Source organism: Mustela lutreola, chromosome 3, assembly GCF_030435805.1.
Source record: "Mustela lutreola isolate mMusLut2 chromosome 3, mMusLut2.pri, whole genome shotgun sequence".
NCBI classification, from domain to species: domain Eukaryota; kingdom Metazoa; phylum Chordata; class Mammalia; order Carnivora; family Mustelidae; genus Mustela; species Mustela lutreola.
The window spans coordinates 145,399,443-145,422,205 of NC_081292.1; the positions used below are offsets into that span (position 1 = coordinate 145,399,443).

Below are 22,763 nucleotides of genomic sequence, written 5' to 3' on the forward strand. Positions count from 1 at the left end.
AAAGGGCATTTTGGGAAATTGGAAGGGGAGGAGAACCATGAGAGACTATGGACACTGAAAAACAACCTGAGGGTTTTGAAGGGGCGGGGGGTGGGAGGTTCGGGGAACCACGTGGTGAGTATTGGGGAGGGCACGTATTGCGTGGAGCACTGGGTGTGGTGTAAAAAACAATAATACTGTTACACTGAAAAGAAATTTTTTAAAAAAGGCATTGTGACTTCCTTCTTGCTATCTTGGATCACTCATTCTTGAGGATATCATGGCATAAGGACACTCAGGCAGCTCTATGTAGAGGTCCATGTGGCAAGGAGCTGTGGCTTCCTGCCAAGAGATATTTAAAAATAGTTCTCCAGCCTCAATCAAGCCTTCAGGTATCTATTACTCCAACTAACATCTTGACTGCAACCTCTGGAGAACCACCCAGCTAAGTTACTCCCAGATTCTTGAATCTCAGAAATGGTGAGAAACAATAAATGTTTATTATTTTAATCCATTAAATTTAGGGGTTACTACTCAGCAATGGATAACTAAAACACACTGTATAATTGCTGATCCTGGGCCTGAAAGAGAGATTTCCTACATTTTTAAAACAATCTCTAAGCTGCAGACCTGGGCAGTCTATTCCATTGTTGGGCTTTCAGCAGTCTAAGAATCTGCCTGGGGCTCACAGCCCAGTGGACATAATGAGGATGGGGCAAATGAGGGACCGTACTGACACCAAAATCCCCAAACGGAGGGGTTTTGACCAAGAAGCTTAACCATAATTATTGAAAAGAAATTTAGGGGCGCCTGGGTGGCTCAGTGGGTTAAGCCTCTGCCTTCAGCTCTGGTCATGATCTCAGGGTCCTGGGATCGAGCCCCATATCGGACTCTCTGCTCAGCAGGGAGTCTGCTTCCCCCTCTCTCTCTGCCTGCTGCTCTGCCTACTTGTGATCTCTCTCTCTCTCTCTCTCTGTGTCAAATAAATAAATAAAAATCTTTAAAAAAGAAAAGAAAAGAAATTTAATAATATCTTTAGATACTGCATATAATTCTATTTCCTTCTATTGATAGGTAAGCCTTTCTCTGGGAAGAAGCCAATAGACCTTGCTTAAGAATAACTCAGTTACTATTTATCTATCTCATCAGCTTCTCAGAAGAAGGAAAAATCATCATAGGATAGTTTGCATCACTTTCACCGGATCAGATCATCCAGAGAAAAAGCAGAGAGATGAGGGCTTAAGTGATCATCAACCATTCCTAATGATTAGAAACCCATCTTAAATCTAAGAACTTCCACATTTTTAACTCTTGATCAGATCACTCCTTTGAGTCCCAGCTTTACATATCCAACTGCCTTTAAGACATCTCCATTTGGAAGTCTCAAAGATGTAAAAAATCTTAAATGTCTAATATGAAATAAAATTTTGATTCTCCACCCTCGCAGTGGAATTTCTAAAAGTTGCATCTTTATTCACTCAGTTGTTCAAATCAGAAACCTAGGAATACACCTCAGTTCTTCATGTGCCTTTATTTTCCGCACCAAATCTATCAGCAACTGATACTGAATTTTTTTTCTCCAAAATGAATCTTAAAATTACTGCTGTCATCTTAATCCAGACACCCTCATGTCCCATGGATTACTGCCTCAACTCCTTAACTGGCCTCCTATTCTCTCTTCCTAAGTACTTTTCCTTTCATCATCCAGAGAGATTTTGTTAAAATAAAAATTGGTCATATTATTCTCCCACAGGGTGCCTGGGTGGCTCAGTCGGTTAAGCCGCTGCCTTGGGCTCAGGTCATGATCTCGGGGTCCTGGGATCGAGTCCCGCATCGGGCTCTCTGCTCGGCAGGGAGCCTGCTTCTTCCTCTCTCTCTCTGCTTGTCTCTCTGCCTACTTGTGATCTCTCTGTGTCAAATAAATAAATAAATAAAATCTTTTTTTTTTTTTTTTTAAATCATGGACTGTTGTTTTTTTTTTTTTTTAAAGACTTTATTTATTTGACAGAGAGAAATCACAAGTAGGTAGAGAGGCAGGCAGAGAGAGAGAGAGGAGGAAGCAGGCTCCCTGCTGAGCAGAGAGCCCGATGCGGGACTCGATCCCAGGACCCTGAGATCATGACCTGAGCCGAAGGCAGCGGCCTAACCACTGAGCCACCCAGGCGCCCTAAATAAATAAAATCTTAAAAAAAAAAAAAAAAAACTTTTTGGTGGTTTTCTGTTCATTTAAAAGAAAATGGAAATGACAATCTCCTGCAAACCCTTGTATGATCTGGCCTCATCTTCTCAACCTCCTTTCCTACCACTCATTCCCTTCACTTATTCTACTTCTTTTTTTTTTTTTAAGATTTTATTTATGTATTTGACAGGTAGAGATCACAAGTAGGCAGAGAGAGAGAAAGAGAGAGAGAAGGTGGAAGCAGGCTCCCTGCTGAGCAGAGCTCCTGATGCGAGGCTCGATCCCAGAACCCTGGGATCATGACCTGAGTGGAAAGCAGAGGCTTTAACACACTGAGCTACCCAGGTGCCCCACTTATTCTACTTCTATCATACAGATCTCCAAGCCTTTGAGCACCTGTCAAACCTTTGCTTGCCTCAGGGCTTTCTCACAGGTTTTTCCCTCTGTGTGGAATTTTGCTCTCCCATTCTTCATCAGTGGGTGTCTCACCAGCTCAAAGAATCTTCTTTGCATCTAATAATTCTAACAAACTAAATAGACAATAAAAAATTTTTGAAAATCTAGTATTTTTAGGGCAATCATAAACCTGGTTTAGGTGTAAACTGCAGTGACTTTTATCTTAGCTCCTCCCACAGACAGTGACTGTGGCTCTAAAGCTGCTTACTCTGTACAGATGCATCAGCTGGGAATCTCCTGTCCTGCGTTGGCTTCATAATACCAAAGTGAACTTACTGGCTCACTTTACTGTGTAGTTCTCCATGGCACAGGGAAAAGGAATTTTCCCCTCTGAAGCTTGAGTGACGAGTCTCCAAGAAAACATTCTTTTGGATTGGATGCATATGGAAGAAAGGTTTATTCCCCAATATTTTCATCTAAGTTTGTTGTTGAGCTACCCTGTGTCTATCTGTTCAGGAAGAAAAAAAATTAGAGACAGCAGCAGATAGAGAATGGCAGTGGAGCAACCTGCACACTCGATTGGCTGACAAGGATGCATGGGCCAGTAGGCATCTCAGGCTGAGCTGACTTGCCAGTATGCAGAGGATTGATCGCAAGATGAGACACTCAGAGTTTGCAATAAAGTACAGATGGTGGAAGCTCATGGTAGTTATGGTGATGGGGCTGGGAAGGTGGGCTGAAGACGTAGAGCTGGAGCTACATCTCCCAGAACACAGCCCTGCAGTAAGGAGGGTGCTCAGGGATCTCTGAAGCACTCACTCATAAGCCCTGTGTGGCTTACCACGCAGAAGGCGGCAATAGCTAGTGAATGCTGGCTAGAGAAAGAATGACAGCCAAAGTGGCTAGCCCATTTCCTAAGAGGCTAGAACTGTAGTGCTGAAGTTGAGAAACACTAGGGATTAAGGACTTTTCTGTATAATGTCACCATTACACTATAATGTCCTTCAGTTAGCTAGTTCTTTCTAAAGGAAAGTAATATTTGAATCTAGCATAGGATTTAATTTTGGTCAGGAATGAAACAAATGTTGGAGAAATGAAAATAATGACAATTCTGGGCTAACCAAAATTAGATTTGCTTTAATAACTGCTTTTTATATATCTGTTCTTGTCCCCAAAGAAATTCATAAGTTTCCCCACAGCTTCAAATCATCCCAGGTTAGAATCTAATTCATTTCTTTAAAATATGACTTATTTTTCTGCCTTGCTCTCAATTTTAGTTATGTTTTTACTTTAGAATCAAGGAACATAAAGAGGAAGAAGAAAGAAGGAGAAAACATGAAGAAAGGGATGCTAAAGAAATAAAGCGACAGAATGCATTATATGAAATAGAAATGAGGAAAAAACTAGAAAAGAAAAAAGAAGAGAGAAATGAAAGCAGAAAACTGTTTTTTGTAAGTAAAAAATACAGCATTTCTTCAAAAAATTTATAGAGTCCAGCACATGACTTTTAATATATTTTTTTATAAAAAATTGTGGAGTAGAAAAGAAGTTGTCATTAAGTTGGGTTTTTAAGTATACTTTGAGGTAGCTGTATTTGCTATGGATTTATGTGGACGTGCTCTCATGCATGAACAAGAGAGAAAAGAATGAGACTTTTTTCCAAGTGAATACATTTTCTTGTCTTTTTTAAAAGAGATTTTACTTACTTATTTGAGAAAGAGATCACAAGCAGGGTGAGGGGCAGAGGGAGAAGCAGCCTCCCCACTAAGCAGGGAAATCATGCAGAGCTCAATCCCAAGGCTCCAGGATCATGACTTGAACTGAAGGTAGATGCTTCACCACCTGAGCCACCCAGGCACCCCATATCTTCTTGTCCTTTAAATGAAAGTTGTGAGGAATGAATGGGGTAATATGTGTCCCGTGTCTGTGTCACTGTTAGAAGTACTCAGTAAATGTAGTAGTTGTTTTGTGCCTATTGCGACTCACTTTATTTTGTGATTTTTTTACGTTCTTTTCTCTAAAATTAGTTTTTATTCTTAACTAATAGATACACAGAATTAAAACATGAAACACCACCAAAAAGCTTAAAATAAGAGTAGCAGCTCTTAGCTTTACCCCTTCTGCTTCATGGAGACAACCACTTCCAGGTTTTTTTAGTTGTTTGTTCTGATATGAAATTATATTCTAAATAATCTGTATATTTAAAAAATATATATTTAGTTCTAAAGATATGTATCTTGATTTATCAATTTTAGACATTTTCTGTCTGGCCTTGTAGTTGAGGATTTACCTCTTTCTAATGCTGTCCCTTTCCCATTCTCCCCTTCCCCTGAAATAATTATGTCGCAATTTTAGCTAAATCATTATTATTATAAAATATTGTTCTCTGAGGAGCCAACTAATATACCATGATTATATTTCCTTGTTTGCAAAAAATGTTTTTCCAAGATTAAAATAATTGTATATTTGCTTTGATGACTGTATACCTCAGTTTTTTTCCATATGTTCTTTAAGTTCTGTCAAATGTATGTTGATATTAGTGTTCAAATATTCATCTAAGTAATATTAAATTATCTCTGTTCTTGATTTTCTTAGAGTTCCCTCATGCAAGTCCTCTGCCCTTCTCTAGGCCGCCTGCCCAGCGATCATTCTGACCTCCCTGAGTCCCTTTCCTGGGCTTCAGTTCCCATTTCCTCAATTCCATGCCCTCCTTTTTCTTAGCTTACTTTTTTATCTTACTGAAATACATCTTTGGGTAACTTCCTAAGAAAGGATATACAGGTCAATTTTTAAAATTCTCATCTGAAAAGGTTATCATTTAAAGCCATATTTGCTTTATTGTTTGACTGGACATAGAATTCTGGTTCAGAATTCAGAATTTTGTATTCATGGTTTCATGATCATCTGACTTCCAGTATTGCTATTTAGAAGTATGATGACATTTTATATGGCATTTTGTATTTTATTTTTCTCTCTCTCTTTCTGAAAGATTTCCAGGTCATTTTTACTTCACAGTGAAATACTTTGGTGTAGTTCTTTTTATTATTTTGCTGAGCTCTCAGTTGATGCTTTCAATCTGAAAACATGTATTCCTTTCATCCTGGAAACTCTTTTTTTTTTAAATTATTTTTATTTTTTTTCCTTTTTAAAAAAAAAATTATTTTCAGCATAACAGTATCATTATTTTTTCACCAAACCCAGTGCTCCATGCAATCCGTGCCCTAATACCCACCACCTGGTACCCCGACCTCCCACCCCCCCCCCACCACTTCAAACCCCTCAGATTGTTTTTCAGAGTCCATAGTCTCTCATGATTCACCTCCCCTTCCAATTTACCCCAACCCCCTTCTCTCTAACTCCCCATGTCCTCCATGCTTTTTGTTATGCTCCACAAATAAGTGAAACCATATGATAATTGACTCTCTCTGCTTGACTTATTTCACTCAGCATAATCTCTTCCAGTCCCGTCCATGTTGTAACAAAAGTTGGGTATTCATCCTTTCTGATGGAGGCATAATACTCCATAGTGTATATGGACCACATCTTCCTTATCCATTCATCCGTTGAAGGGCATCTTGGTTCTTTCCATAGTTTGACGACCGTGGCCTTTGCTGCTATAAACATTGGGGTACAGATGGCCCTTCTTTTCACGACATCTGTATCTTTGGGGTAAATACCCAGGAGTGCAATGGCAGGGTCATAGGGAAGTTCTATTTTTAATTTCTTGAGGAATCTCCACACTGTTCTCCAAAGTGGCTGCACCAACTGGCATTCCCACCAACAGTGTAAGAGGGTTCCCCTTCCTCCACATCCTCTTCATCCTGGAAACTCTTCATATTTTATTTCTTGTATAATCTTCCATTTTGTCTCTTCTGTTCTAGAGCCCTTCTGATATACACTGGACTTTCTCAATTGATGTTGTAATTAAAAAACAAAACAAAACAAACAGTTTTCTAACTTTTTTAGTCAGGGGAAGTCTCAAAAGTAATAGTCCCTTAAATTTTAAAGTGCAGAGGTAGTCATTCCAAGGCTGAAATGGCAACTCCAGAATCAACAGGGACTGAAACAACTTCTCTCTCTCTCTCTCTCTCTCTCTCTCTTTTGCTTTGCTATTCTTGAAACCTAGATGGCTTCTGTCATCACAGTTGCCCCATGGCCCTGAATGGCTGCAGGAGCTCTTGCTCTCATATCCACATTCCAGGCAGCAAGAAGGAAGAGAAGATGGGACAAAAAAGAATGCCCAACCATCTATTCTCCTTTTAAGGAACATTTCAAGAAGTCATTAATGATTTCTACTAAATCTCATTGGTCATAATTAGTCATACTTAGCTGAAGAGAAAGCTTGGAAATACAGTCTTTTTAGACTAGCATGTTGCCACTCTGAACAAAATCTGGGTCCTGCTTCTAATGCAGAAAAAAAAAAAATAAGCTTAGGTAGACAATTAATTATTCCTGCCATTTTTGGTTTTCGTTTGAGAGTTATTCCCAAATTTGTCTTTTAAGCTTTCTATTGAATTTTAAATTTAGTTACCAAGGAGCATCTGGGTAGCTTAGCCAGTTAAGTAAGGATCCAGCTCTTGATTTTTTTTTTTCCCCCCAGCTCTGGATTTCAGTTCAGGTCATGATCTCAGGGTCATGGAATTAAGCCAATGCTCACTTTTTTTTTTTTTCCTCTTTAACACAAAATTGTAATGCAAAACCAAATTTATTTCCATGTATAACAGTGAAGATTGGGATACTAGATTAAAAGGAAAGCAGTCTTCTGTCAAACAGATCAAGATTCTTAAGTAGCTGCCTTCGAGAGCTACTATGGATGACTTGTTGGGCAGCCTTCAGATGTTGATGCCTCTTGGCCCCATGTTTCCAAAAACCGTTCAGGTGTGCTTTCCCTCCCAGACAGCCTTTCTAATTCCTCCATGCTCAGCTCAGTTTGTTTGAGATTCTCTCTCTCCCTTTCCCTCTGCTCCTCCTCCTTGCTTGCTCTCTCTCAAATAAATAAATCTTTAACAAAATAAAATAAGCTACCAAATTAAGCTACCAATTAGCTACTAAAGTTTTAATTTCTAAAAGAGTTTTACCTGTAATGCTATTGTTCCTTTTGCATAAAATCTTATTCTTATTCCATGGGTGCAATATTTTTATCTCTTTGGAAATAGACACTTTGGAATGGGACAGACTTTTAAATGCCAATGCTACCACTAAGTAACTATGTAACCTTGAGCTGAAGCTTTCAACTTTTAAAAATGAGAATTAACTTTGTGTTAATTAACTCTATTCTTTACTATTTTTAAAAAATCTGTATGAATATTATAATAAACTTAGAAAAAAAGAGCAAAATATAACTTTTAAGAAATCATTTAGAACAACCACCTTTAACAGTTTGATATTGTTATTAGTTTCTCATGTTGACTAATGCTTCTCCTAACTAGATTATGGGCTTTTAAAAGTAATAGCCATAAGATAGGAGAGTACTTAAGAATGATAAGCATAATAGACCCTGGGTTAAAAATATATTGGAAGATTAAATGTTGCATCTTTTACTTCAATTGGTTTCTACTTATAGTAACTGAATACACTAACATATCTATATATCCAGGCTATTGTGTTCAAAGTCATCTATTTTTGTGATATCTAATTCAGGCTGGAGTGGTAGAATATATGCTGATATGAACAGATTTATATTTTTTGTTTTGAAACATAATGACCTATATTAAAATATTTTGTTAGAATATATATCTGTATCTTGTGTATGTGGGAAAAGAAGGTCTGGACAAGAAACTAGTTTCACAGTGATCATGTCTGGTGGGGGAATTAGGAATATAGGGAGATAGTAGATGGGGAAAGAAAGACACTTTATACTGTGTATCTATTAAATATTTTTAATTTGTGTACCATATAACTATATTAACTATTTAAACATTAAATGAAAATATTTAATGTATATATTTTTTTGTTGTTTTAAAGATTTTATTTATTTATCAGAGAGAGAGAGGGAGAGAGAGCGAGCACAGGCAGACAGAGTGGCAGGCAGAGGCAGAGGGAGAAGCAGGCTCCCCGCCGAGCAAGGAGCCCCATGTGGGACTCGATCCCAGGACGCTGGGATCATGACCCGAGCCCAAGGCAGCTGCTTAACCAACTGAGCCACCCAGGCGTCCCTAATGTATATTTTCTGATTATAAAGTTTTTTAAAGATTTATATTTTTTAAGATTTTATTTATTTATGAGAGAGAGAGAACAAGTGAGGGGAGGGGCCAAGGGAGAAGCACACTCCCTGCTGAGCAGGGAGCCTGACATGGGCTTGATCCTAGGACCCTGAGATCCTGAGCTGAGCCAAAGGCAGATGGTTAACTGACTGAGCCATCCATTCACCTGTTATTCAATTATTTGATAGAGAGAGTGAAAACACGGGTTGGGGGAGGCAAAGGGAGAGGAAGAGAATTTCAGGCAGACTCCTCTCTGAGTATAGAGCCCAATGTGAGGCTTGATCTCACAAGCCTGAGATCCTGACACCAGCCGACGAAACCAAGAGTTGGCTACCTAACCGACTGAGCCACCGAGCCTCCCCCTAGAATTATTTTTAATTTTATTTATTTATTTTTATTTAATTACATATTTTAAAGAAATGAGATATTTGAAAGGAAATACAGAAAATCATTAAGACAAAATGTCACATATATAATCTCATACCCCAGAGATTAACTATTAAGATTTGATACATTTCTCATTATATCATTATAAAGTTGTATATCATTATAAACTTGTACCTTTATGTTTACAAAACTGAAATATGCTATGTAGTATTTTATAGTCTCCTTTTACCCCACTTACTCATTATTTGTATCTTCCCATATCATTGAGAATATAATTTATTTAACTGTTTTTTAATTATTAAAGATTTAGAGATTGTTTCCAGTTTTTCACTCTTATAAATGACTTTGGGATAAAGTATATGGTACATAAAGCTTAATGCATATCTCTGATTCTTTCTTTAGGATAAATTTCCAAGAGAGAAGTTGAGTCAGAAGCTCTGACCATTTAATAGGTTCTTGTTAGATATTCATATGTTGAAAGATATTTTTCTTTGCAATAGGATAATACATAATTTTTCCCCCAAGGAAAATATGAATGACAAAAATATCATCAAAGCTGTAGAACGGCAGCAGCAAGAGGAGGAAGATGAAAAGATTAGAAAATTTATCAAAGCTAAAAAGCGTCTTATGCAAATAGGGAAAGAAAAAGAAGCTGAAACACACAGGTAAGGTTTTAAAAGTAATTCATGTAATTAATTAAGTACTATCTGAAATTATTATAAATCAGAAGTTGTGATATATGAGAGTAATTTTTAAGAATAAGTCATTGGAGGGTCCTGGGTGGCTCAGTCGATTAAGCGTCTGCCTTCAGCTCAGGTGATCCCAGGGGACTGGGAAGACTGCTTCTCCCTCTGCCTCTCCCTCTCTCTGTCTCTGCCATTCATAAATAAATAAATAAAATCTTTTGGGATGCTGGGTGGCTTGGTCTGTTAAGCGTCTGCCTTTGGCTCAGGTCATGATCCCAGGGTCAGAGGATTGAGCCCCACACTGGGCTTCTTGTTCAGTGGGGAGCCTGCTTCTCCCTCTGCCTGCCGCTCCCCCTGCTTGTGTGCTCTCTCTCTTTCTGACAAATAAATAAAGTCATTAAATAAAATTTTTTAAAGAGTAAGTCATTATATATAACTAGGGCATTTAGTGACATGATGGTCTCAGAGTTAGGGTTCCCATGGACTATTAAGGACATTTCTCTGGTAGATGGTTGGAAATAGTGAAATCTCTGCAGTAGGGGAGGGATATGAGCTAGAGATGGCTTTGTGAGCCACTGGAACTGGGGATACAGGTGAGTTCACCTATGGTAAGTAGGTAAGAAATGAAGGTGGCATAGTCCCTTGGGAAGTCCATATTGAAGGGTCAAATGGACAAAGAAGATCATGTAAAGACCAAAGAATAGTTTCCAGAAATTGGAAGAAAATCAGAGAAACAACCAAGAGAGTTTCCATAAGAAGAGAGCAGTCTCAGGGCGCCTGGGTGGCTCAGTTGGTTAAGCCTCCGCCTTTGACTCAGGTCATGATCCCAGGGTCCTCGGATTGAGCCCTGCCTCGGGCTCTCTGTTTGTTGGGGAGCCTGCTTCCCTCTCACCGCCCCGTCTGCCTTTCTGCCTACTTGTGATCTCTGTCTGTCAAATAAATAAATCTTAAGAAAAAAAAGAAGAGAGCAGTCTTTGGTGTTAGGTCAATAGAGGTATTAAATGAGATTTAAAAAAAGATTTATGTATTTATTTTAGAGAGAGAGAGAGGGAGTGGGCACAGGGAGGGAGAGTCTTAAGCAGACTGTGCACTGAGTGTGGAGCCCAACAGGGAGCTTGATCTCACAACCCTGAGATCACAACTAGAGCGGAAACCAAGAGGTGGACACTTAACTGATTGTGCTGCCCAGATGCCCCTAAATGAGATTTTTTTTTTAAATTTATTTATTTGACAGATCACAAGTAGGCAGAGAGGCAGGCAGAGAGAGAGGAAGGGAAGCAGGCTCCCTGCTGAGCAGAGAGCCCGATGCGGGGCTCAATCCCAGGACGCTGGGATCATGACCCGAGCCGAAGGCAGAGGCTTTAACCCACTGAGCCACCCAGGCGCCCCCCTAAATGAGATTTTAAAAAGGAAATGTTCTTCAGATATGGAGGCCATTGCTTACTTTAGTGAGAAGTTTAGGATGAAGTAAGAGAGAGGAGGCTGGTTGCAGTACCTTGTGTTTCTGTCTACATCCCACTTTTGCCTTGTGCAAAATGTTGCAATGCTTTATATCTCATGTGGAGTATTTACTAAGGCCCATAAGGCTCTCCACCATCTTAATTCCCAGGTGAACCCAGCCTCATCTCTTGGACTTTATCGTGTACTACTATGCTCTCCTTCTTTGCCTCCTCATCACTCACACTGGACTTCTCCGATATCTTCTCTGGGGAATTCTGACCTCCCTAAACTCTTTCAAAAGAATCATTATTCAGATGTCACCTTCTCAATGAGGCCTTCCCTGACCACCTTAATTAAAATTACCCCACATTGTTTATCTGGTGCTGGGCGCTCTCCCCCTTCCTCTCCCTGCGGCCACCTCCCCTGGCCCTCTTGTGCTGCGCTGTCTCTCCTACGCAAGACTGTCCCGGCCCTGATATGGCTCGTGGACAGCAGAAGATTCAGTCTTACCCCACATTGTTCATCTGTTTGTTTACTTTTTCCTCATTCCAATTATTTACTTTGTTAACTATCCCTCTACCCCAGCTGTAATGAAAATTCTAGAGCAGAGATTTAATGCTTTTGTTTACTGTTGTGTTCCCAACACCTGGAATAGTTTCTGGAACATGGCAGGCAATCACTAAAAGTGTTTAGAGGGCACCTGGGTGGCTCAGTGGGTTAAAGCCTCTGCCTTCGGCTCAGGTCATGATCCTGGGGTCCTGGAATCGAGCTTCGCATGAGGCTCTCTGCTCAGCAGGGAGCCTGTCCCCCCCCACCCCCAACCCTGCCTGCCTCTCTGCCTACTTGTGATCTCTCTCTCTCTGTCAAATAAATAAATGAAATCTTTAAAAAAAATAAATAAAAGTGTTTAGAATATTGTTGTTGAAAGTCTAGATGCAGTATCACTTTTCTCATGAAGCCTTCCTTTTTTCTCATCTGCCTATGTCACTTTCTAGCTTTCTCATGGTGTGAATCACCCTTTGCTATGTATTGTTATTTGCATAAATGTCTTTTCTCCATTTTAGACTATAATTTCCTTGGGATATGCACTGTGTCCTTTCTTCTCACTTCTCCTTCATAGCTTTGCAAATTCACTCAATGCATTAGTGATTCTGTCACATCTAAATTAAAAAGTATTTCTCACCCAATCCCATATGAAAACGCCCCTATTCCTTTAGCAAATACCTAGTTATTGTTAATGACATGCCTGTCACCATTCTCAGCTCTGAACTGGAGAGAGGACTTACCCATTCTCTGACCTCAGGAATCGCATAATGTAAAAGGACAGTTATCTATCTTCATATAAATAGATGAAGTCGGGGCACCTGGGTGGCTCAATGGGTTCAAGCCTCTGCCTTCGGCTCGGGTCATGATCTCAGGGTCCTGGGATTCAGCCCCATGTCAGGCTCTCTGCTCAGCAGGGAGCCTGCTTCCTTCTCTCTCTCTCTCTGCCTGCCTCTCTGCCTACTTGTGATCACTGTCAAATAAATAAATGAAATCTTAAAAAAAAATAGATGAAGTCAGGGGGCATCAGGTGGCTCAGTTATTAAGCGGCTGCCTTTGGCTCGGGTCGTGATCCCAGGGTCCTAGGATCAAGCCCCACATCAGGCTCCCCTGTGGAAGGAAGCCTGCTTCTCCCTCTCCCACTCACTCTGCTTGTGTTCCCTCTCTTGCTGTGTGTGTGTGTCTCTCTCTCTGTCAAATAAATAAATAAATAAATAAATACATACATACATACTAGATGAAGTCAGTAAAGTGCTATGAATAAATTATAAACAGACTATATAGATTTATTATATTATTATATGGATTTATTAAGGTTTTGACAACTTTTACTAGATATTTTTGAGGTTTCATTTTAAGAAAGGCCTTTATTTTATAACCTAAGCCTCCAACGTTAGAGGGAACAGGGTGTCTGCTTAAGTATTTTGAGAATTTTTCATTGTGAGACTTTTAATACTTTATTTCCTACACACACACACACACACACACACACACACACACACACATACATGCACACAACATGTACTTACAAAAGATATATGTATTAGTCCCTTTAGATTTTTAAAATATACTTCATTCTAAAAATAAAGTATTAAAAATAGTCTTCACTTAAAATAATCAGTACATATATAAGGAACAATGAGGCTCCTTTCAGTTTTGTAAAAAACTATAAAATATCTGATTTCTAATGAAATTATTTTGGCTCATAACAAATCTATTCATGAAGATTTAACAAATAATGGTTATTTTGTTACAGGCTAATGGAAGAAAGGAGAGAAAGAATAAATAATTTTCTGAGTGAACTAATGAAAGAGAAACTTGACAATGAAGATTTGATTATTGCTAGAGATACTGCAGAAGCTGAGGCTGAATGGGAAAAAAGAGAAAAAGAAAAATATGAAAAAAACAAAGCAGAATTAAAAGCAATTGCAGAATATAGAGCTGTTGTGGTAAGCAATTCAATTATGACAAATAAAACTTTTTTAAAAAATTAAGTCCTGGGACGCCTGGGTGGCTCAGTGGGTTAAGCAGCTGCCTTCGGCTCAGGTCATGATCCCAGCGTCCTGGGATCGAGTCCCACATCGGGCTCCTTGCTCAGCAGGGAGCCTGCTTCTCCCTCTGCCTCTGCCTGCCATTCTGTCTGCCTGTGCTCGCTCTCTCCCCCTCTCTCTCTCTCTGATAAATAAAATTAAAAAAAAATTAAGTCCTGTCCTTGCTTTGGCAGCACTTATACTAAAAAATTAAGTCCTTTCCACTGTAGTTGCCACTCCTTCAGCCTCTCTGACAAAAAACTGGCAAAGATTTGAAAAATAATGTATGAGTTATCTTCCTATATTCTTTTTTTTTTTAAAGATTTTATTTATTTTATTTGACAGACAGAGATTACAAGTAGGCAGAGAGGCAGGCAGAGAGAGAGGAAGGGATGCAGGCTCCCTGCTGAGCAGAGAGCCCGACACGGGACTCGATCCCAGGACCCTGAGATCATGACCTGAGCCGAAGGCAGCGGCTTAACCCACTGAGCCACTCAGGCACCCCAATCTTCCTATATTCTTGAAGTCAGGCCATGTTTAATTTTTAATGGAAGCTCACATGATAATCAATTATAAATAAGATATTCATAGACACAAAATAATAATCTCTTTTTTTTCAGAACCATCTGAAATGCAAACATTGTTATTCACTTAATATACATTTGAGTGTTTTTCAGACTAATGAAATACAAATTACCCTATTGCATTTCTGTATTTTTTAATCCTTCAGATAATCCTTATGTCCTACATAATTGACTGTTGTAATATTTAATTTAGTTTATAAACATTATAGCAATTAATTTTTTACCTACAAATATTCCTCTACCTTGGGAAGATCTTGCTATTCTGTTCCTGTATTTTATTTTTTAAACCAGTATCATTCAAGTTTTCATTGTGTGTTTTACTGTTATTTGAGAAACAGAACAAAACCAAAGTAAACCAACCATGTAGGAATCAGCCCAGATTCATATAACTTTTGCCCTTTCATTGCTCCTGGCTTTCTGCTTGGAGCTTCCCACTGGTTGATTTTTTAAAAAATGTTTTTTTCTCTTTGCCTTTTAACATCTAGATGAAAAATAAAGAGGAAGAAGAAAAACAGAGGAAACTAGATGCTAAAGAACAATTGCTGGCTATCATGAAAGCAGATCAGATTTTCCAAGAGCATGAAAAGGAGAAAAAACGCAAAGCTGATAAAGAACGTCAAGAACTTCGAGATGCCCATATTCAGCAAATGGTAATTATTCTTAAATGTTTATACTTATTTTAACAATAAATATATAATGTAGAATTCATGCTAGTTTTCTGTTTCCCAGGTGGTTTCATCTGTCAAATCAGATCAAATGACCATTATGGTTATGACACAATAAAATATATAAAAAATGTGGAGTTAATTTCTCTTTTTATCTGTATTGAAGTTCCCATAGTAGGTATATATCCTTTGCACAGATATTTTTCCTTCTATCACTGTACATACTAAAGAAAATGCAAATTCATATGGCAGACCATGATGTTTATCTTCTGTTTTACTTTTTCTTCCCTCTTTATAACGATAGCTCAGAGATTATGCTGTTTGCGAGCTCATAGGTTTCAGAGTTGTGGTGCTAGGGGGTACCAGAAATTTTAGATAACACAAGGAGGACGTGGCATTTCATCATTTATGACTTAAAACTGTTTTCCAAGATGGCTATACCATTTTCCATTCCTACCAGCAACATATGCCTGGACCAATTGTTCCACACCCTCATCAACACTTGTTTTTGTTATCCTAAATGATTTCTAGTGCAGTGATATGTCTTGGTGTTGTTTTGCATTTCCCTAAAGAATAAAGATTTTAAACATATGTTCATGTCCTTTATAGACATTTGTGTGCCTTCTTTTATGAAGTGTGTATTCAAATCTTTTGCCAATTATTCAATTGGGTTGTTTGTGGAGTTTTCAAAATAAATTATTTATTTGAGAGAGAATGCACAAGCATGGGGCAACAGCAGACTCCATCCCAGAACCCTCGGATCATGACCTGAGCCAAAGGCAACTGAACCCCAAGCACCCCTGGGATGTTTCCTTATTATTGTTTTAATGTTTTTTTTAAATGTGGTAGAATATATATAACATAAAATTTGCCATTTTAACCATTTTTCAGTGTTCAAGGCCATTTAGTGCATTTACTGTCACCACTGTCCATCTCCATAACTTTTTCATCATCCTACACTGAAATTCTGTACCTTTTCATTCCCCCTTTCCACCAGTCCCTGGTGACCACTATTCTACTTTCTGTCCTGGTAAATTTGATTATTCCAGGTACCTCATATTAGTGGGATCATATCTGTCCTTTTGTATCTGTATTATTTTACTTAGCATAATATCTTCAAGACCCATCCATGTTTTAGCATGTGTCAGAATTTCCTTTTTTTATTAAGGTTGAATAATATCCTATTGTACATATAGACCTTATTTTATTTATACATCCATCCATCAGTAGACATTTGGGTTGTTTCCGTCTTTTGGCTATTGTGAATAATCCTTCTGTGGATAGGGTATTCACCTATCTGTTGAGTCCTGCTTTCAATTCTTTTTTTTTTTTTTTTTTAAAGATTTATTTATTTGACAGAGAGAGAGCACAAGTAGGCGGAGTGGCAGGCAGAGGGAGGAGGAGAAGCAGGCTCTCTGTGGAGCAGGGAGTCCGATGCGGGACTCAATCCCAGGGCCCTGGGATCATGACCTGAGCCAAAGGCAGCTGCTTAACCAACTGAGCCATGCAGGTGTCTGAGTCCTGTTTTCAATTCTTTTGTCTATATATACAGAAATAGAATTGCCAGATCATATGGTAATCCTAGGTGTAACTTTTTTAAGAACCACTGTTCTATTTCCTTTTTTTTTTTTTTTTAAGATTTTATTTATTTTGAGAGAAAGAACGAGAGTGTGCAAGCAGGGGGAGAGGCAGAGGGAGAGAGTGAATCCCAGACTCCATGCTGGATTTGGAGCCCTACCCAGGGCTCAGTCTCACAGCCCTGAGATCATGACCTGGGCTGAAATCAAGAGTCAGACAGGTGCTGACTGAGCCACCCAGGTGCCTCTTGAATGACTATATTGTTTTCTATAAAGCTATACCACTTAACATTCCCACCAGCAATATTCAAGGGCTTTAATTTCTCTGAATATTCAACATTTGTTGTGGTCTGGGTTTGTTGTTGATGGTTTTGTTGTTTATGATAGCTATCATAATAGGTTTGAAGTGGATTTCACTTGTGGTTTTCATGTGCATTTCCCTAATGATGAGTGGAGTGGTATTGAGCATCTTCTGTTTATTAGCCATTTTGGTTCAGCCTGAATACTTCCTTTAGCCAGGTGGGTTAGCAATCAATCATTTCAGTTTATGTGTTTGTGGAAATGCCTTTGTCTTCATTTCATTGGGTATGAAATTACTGGGTATCATTCTTTCCCAGCCCTTTGAGTATATTGTCCCATCATCTTCTGGCCTTCATTGTTTATCATTAGCAATCTGCTGTTAATCATATTGTTGGTCCCCTAAATGTGATGCATCATTTATCTCTTGCTGGTTTAAAAAATTCCTCTTTATATTTTTGGCTTTTAGTAAATTGACAGTTTGCTTGACAGTCAACCAATATGTGGGTGGAGCTTATGTTCAGTTCATTAATGAAATGATTTTAACCCTGGCGCACAAGCGATGTGTGGGTTGAGGATGTTATTCCTAAGAACAGCAAATTCACAATTTCCCCCAGGCTTCTAAGTTTTACTAAACTCTTTGGGGTCCCTTATGTGAATGTGTAGTTTATCAATGAGACAAGGATGTCTTCAGCCCTTCTATGCTCATCTCACTTCCAGAATCTTTCCCTTCAATTTCTAGCTGCTTTTCTACTCAATCCAAATGGAATCTGCCATCATTGTCCAGGAAATCTGCAAATTTTCACCACCTGAGCTGGAGGGATAGCAATATCCCCCAGGCAATCTTGCATTTCTTTTTTTTTTTTTTTTTAAGAAGGATTTTTTAAAGATTTTATTTATTTATTAGAGAGAGAGAGAGAGCACAGACAGACAGAGTGGCAGGAGGAGGCAGAGGGAGAAGCAGGCTCCCCGCCGAGCAAGGAGACAGATGTGGGACTCAATCACTCTGGGATCATGACCTGAGCTGAGGGCAGCCGCTTAACCAACTGAACACCCAGGTGTCCCCAATCTTGCATTTCTTACCTGACTTAGTAGCAGTTTTTCATGAAAAAACATTTCTCAAGTAGTTGCTTATACATGGTCATTTAACAGTGCTTTGAAATGGGAATTTCAATAATTAAATAATCAGCTTGTTTTTTAGAGAGGGGAAATGGCCAACCTCTTCATGTAGCAATTGACAGAAGTAGGATCTGCCATATTATTTTTAAGCAAATCCCAGATATCATTTTATCAATGTATATTTAAGTATATATCTCTCAAACTCAGGGACTCTTTACAAATTTACATAATCACAATTCCATTATTACATCTAAACCAATTAATATTCAGTGTTTAAATTTCCTTTAAATTGCCTTGTATTTTTTTTAGCTTGTTGGTTTTTAATTTTTTTTTTTTTTTTTTTTTAAGTAGACTCTATGTGCAGTGTGGGGTTTGAACTCAAGACCCTGAGATTGAGTCACATGCTTTACAGACTAACCCAGCCAGGCACCCCTTAGTTGTTTTTTTTTTTTTTTTTTAAAGATTTTATTTATTTATTTGTCAGAGAGAGAGCGAGAGCGAGCATAGGCAGACAGAGTGGAAGGCAGAGTCAGAGGGAGAGGGAGAAGCAGGCTCCCTGCGGAGCAAGGAGCCCGATGTGGGACTCGATCCTAGGATGCAGGGATCATGACCTGAGCCGAAGGCAGCTGCTTAACTAACTGAGCCGCCCAGGCGTCCCCCCCTTAGTTGTTTTTAATCAGGATGAAATACGGTTCATATATTCTATTTGGTTGATATGTCTTTCAAGTCTCTTATCAAACGTTCCTTATCCACCCCTATCCTCTTTTAAGTTCTTAAGTTCTCTTTTTTTGTCTTTATTGTTTCTTTTACAACTTACTTGTTGAGGGTTTTTACTGGTTTACAGGGATTGTATTTTTGAATTACTACAGCCTGCATTTTTATGGATGAACCCCTGTTGTGTAGTTTATTATGTTTCCTGCATTTCAGGTAAAATCTAGTTGAGGTCAGATTCAGGTTCAAATCTTTTGGTGAAAACTCCTCTTATGTGGTGTTGTATACTTCCATCAGAAGGCACATGGAACAGCCTTTGATGATTATTGCCTTGATCTCTTAGTTCATGAGGTGGCAAGATACTATTATTCTCTCATTTTTTCTTACTCACTTGCTCAAGTCTTCAAAGAACTTTTCATGATCAACAAGTTGGTTTCCCTAAGGTAGAGTTTTTAAAGAAAGACAGAATACTTGATCCCTTCCCTTTATTTTCCAGTATTCAAAATAATTAGCCCTCTAGCATCTTCTAAGATGCTTGTTACTTTACCCCCAGCTGTTGTAATTTTTAGGAATTTAAAACGATGTTTTAAAAGCTTTTTAAAAACTGATTTATGCTTAATGCAATAAAAATCGAGGCATCAATAATATGATCCATTATGATAATCCTTCCCTTCCCTTGTCACTTCGTTTCTGTACTTCAGATGTTTCTCCTTGCTTCCTTAATATCTTTCCACAAATTGCTATCAAACATATCCTAGTTGCTCTGTAAGTTACTAAATTATAGTATTTTACTTTTTATGAGTGGTTTTAGCTTTTTCTGATTTCTCAGTCTTTTTGAAGGTCATTTTCTTACTTTTTCAAACTCCTGGTATTTTATCACCAATTCAACAAATAGCACATAAGCATTTTTTTTTTCCAGCACATAAACCTTAATTTCAAATTGTATTTGAATTAATTTGAATTTGAGTTAAATTCCAAAAAATTGGTGTTTAATACATTATTATTGCTCTATTTACTTATATATTTCAGTGTACAGTAGTTATCAGGTTTGGGCTCTTTTATACTAAAGTGTTAGTTACTGATTTAGGAAAATATTTTCATAAATATTAAAGATATTCATATGTAGATAAAATCACTCAATTTTTGACAAACTCAAATTCAGCATTTCTTAAAATCCTGCTAAGACAAAAAGTTGTCAATCAAACTTCATTAAAATCACCTCATATAATCAGTTAAAAGAACAATATTTTTGCAAACATAAAGAGTTTTTTAGATATAAATTGGCTTTTGGTATATCGTTTAGAGTACTTACTCCACTCAGTTCCAGATCAACCAATGTACATTGGTAAATGTCACTTGTTACAACTGCAAGTTCCTGGGAAAATAAAATGTAATTGGTTTAATTTGGTTTAGATATTCACTCATGATTTAACCTTATTTGACTGGTTTAACCAATATACATATACAATATATGTATATATATATAAATATATATAGTATATATATGTATCATATATAACACTTGTATGTGATACATATATATTGGTATATATATATATATATATATATATATATATACACATATATATGTGTATATGTATATATAGGTTTAATTTGGTTCAGATATTCACTCCTGATTTAACATTTAACCTTATTTGGCTGGTTTAACCAATATACATATATATGTATATGTGTATATATGTATATACAGACATACATACATATATATACACACACACACACGCACACACACGTGCACACACACACACACACACACACACTAACCTTATTTGGCTGATTTAACCAATATACATGGTATATTGGACTGACTCAGAATGGTGGACTTCAGTGAGTTCCTCCAGAATAGCAGTTGGCGGGAAGGGCACCTATCTGGCTCAGTTGGAAGAACATGCAACTCTTCATCTCAGGATCAGGTGTTTGAGCCCCACATTGTGTAGAGATTAAGAAAAAAAAGGATAGTGGATAGGTTGGAGGCAGTGATTGGTAGGTCTTCTATACCTGCCAAAGTACACATTTTTATAAATGGTAGAAACAGGATTCTTTTTTAAACATATAATGTATTATTTACCCCAGGGGTACAGGTCTGTGAATCATCAGGTTTACACACTTCACAGCACTCACCATAGCACATACCCTCCCCAATGTCCATAACCCAACCACCCTCTCCCTTTCCCCTCCTCCCAGCAACCCTCAGTTTGTTTTGTGAGATTAAGGGTCTCTTACAGTTTGTCTCCCTCCTGATCCCATCTTCTTTCATTTTAGAAACAGGATTCTAAACTCAGTTATTTTTTACCTAAAATTCATGCTTTTAACTACTTTGTTATATTGTTTGAAGATATGTTACTGCATAAGGTTATTTCATTGAGATTGATTTGTTACCATTTGAAAAAACTCGGAGATGAATCACATAGCCTAGAAATATGAACTCCCCAAATAAAGAAAAAGGTATTATTTTGAGAACGCAGCATATAATACGTATGTGCATACAAAATGTGTCAACTTTATGTTATCAGTAAGGCTTCTTGTCAATCATAAACTTTTAGAAGTCTTTTGGAGTCAAAAGTTATACATGAATTCTTTACTGTACCAGGAGTTGGTGTCCCTAACCCCCATGTTGTTTAAGGGTCACATGTAGTTTTTAAGTCAGAAATTGCTACCCATCAGTGAGTTTAGAAAATTCTATCTACAACTTCAAATGCTATGGATACTTAGAAAATTGATCTCTACCAATATTAAATTGCTTTTTTTTCTTTCCCATATAGGCACAAAATAAATTTAATGCAAAGCAAGAAAAACAAGCAGAATTAGAGTATTACAGACTTACTGAAGCTCTTGTGGCTGAAAAGGAGAAGGAATTTCAGGATTATGCCAGAGAAGTAATTGAACTGGAGTCTGAATCAACAAATAAGTATATCTATCCTATTGTAAAAGCTGTACGGGAAGGACATGGAGGTGGCCGTGGACCAGTGTTTGTGGACAGAGGTGGATTAAGACCCAGTTATCAGGCAAATGATGTCACTGGAGTCCAGCTCCCTTTTTATAACTCTCAGGGATCAAAATATAGTAATTTTGAAAAGTCTAAGGGAAGGCTAGGTTTTACATGGTAGAAAAAAGTTTATTTTTGATAAACTTTTATTTTGATTGAGAAGACTAAGTTGTAGCTCATAATATTTATTATGAGCTACAAATAAGTGAATTTTATGCTTGTAATTTATTAATAAAGCTGCTCTTCATCAAAGTGCAATTGTCTGTTTAATATCCTTCACTACCAAAGTTTAACAGATCCCTTTGATAATGCATATGCAAGTGTAATTTTAGCCTTTAAAAATATGTATTCAGTAGCACTAAGTAGAACTATAATATTGTACAACCATTACCATACCTAGTTCCAGAACGTTTTATTCCTCCAAAGGGAAACCCTGTACCTAAGCAGTCACCTCCCACTTCCCTTCTCTCCAGTCTCTGGCAACCACTTTGTCTCTATGGATTTGCCTATTTTGGATATTTCATGTAATTATATGGAATCATACTGTGGCCTTTAGTGTCTGGCATTTTTTTCAGGTTTCATCCAAGTTTTACCATTATCAATACTTTGGTCCTTTTCATAGCTAAATAATATTCCATTGGAGGCATTATTCTCTTCAGCCGAAATTTATTTATCCTTCAGTACTTTAGTTTCAAACACTACCAATATTATTACTAACAATAGGATTACAGAGTTTATGACTTGTGGCTTGTTTTGCAGACTGCATCTCACTAGACATGTGCAAATTACTGTTTTTGAGTTACTTGAATTTTTCTACAAGTAGTTATATGAGCAATTTGAAACAGGTGACCGTGCATCAATCTGACTCAAAGGTTTGAGTTGTACAATAACTAAGTTTCACACATTCCATTGGTGAATGTATTTAAGAGTGAAATACAGGTTATTTTCCTTTTTCACAGG

At 37.7% G+C, this 22,763-nt stretch overlaps 1 protein-coding gene across 1 annotated transcript in view; it reads left to right on the forward strand.

Annotated features, from left to right (window-relative positions):
* Positions 1-22,554, forward strand: part of CFAP210 (cilia and flagella associated protein 210) — a 38,767-nt gene extending 16,213 nt beyond the window's left edge. The window contains exons 5-9 of the mRNA XM_059167086.1: positions 3,849-4,005; positions 9,670-9,809; positions 13,570-13,762; positions 14,913-15,077; positions 21,580-22,554. Of these exons, the coding sequence (XP_059023069.1) occupies positions 3,849-4,005; positions 9,670-9,809; positions 13,570-13,762; positions 14,913-15,077; positions 21,580-21,924 (1,000 nt within the window). The 3' untranslated portion in view covers positions 21,925-22,554. The remainder of the gene's footprint in view (positions 1-3,848; positions 4,006-9,669; positions 9,810-13,569; positions 13,763-14,912; positions 15,078-21,579) is intronic.
* The last annotated feature ends 209 nt before the right edge of the window (positions 22,555-22,763 follow it).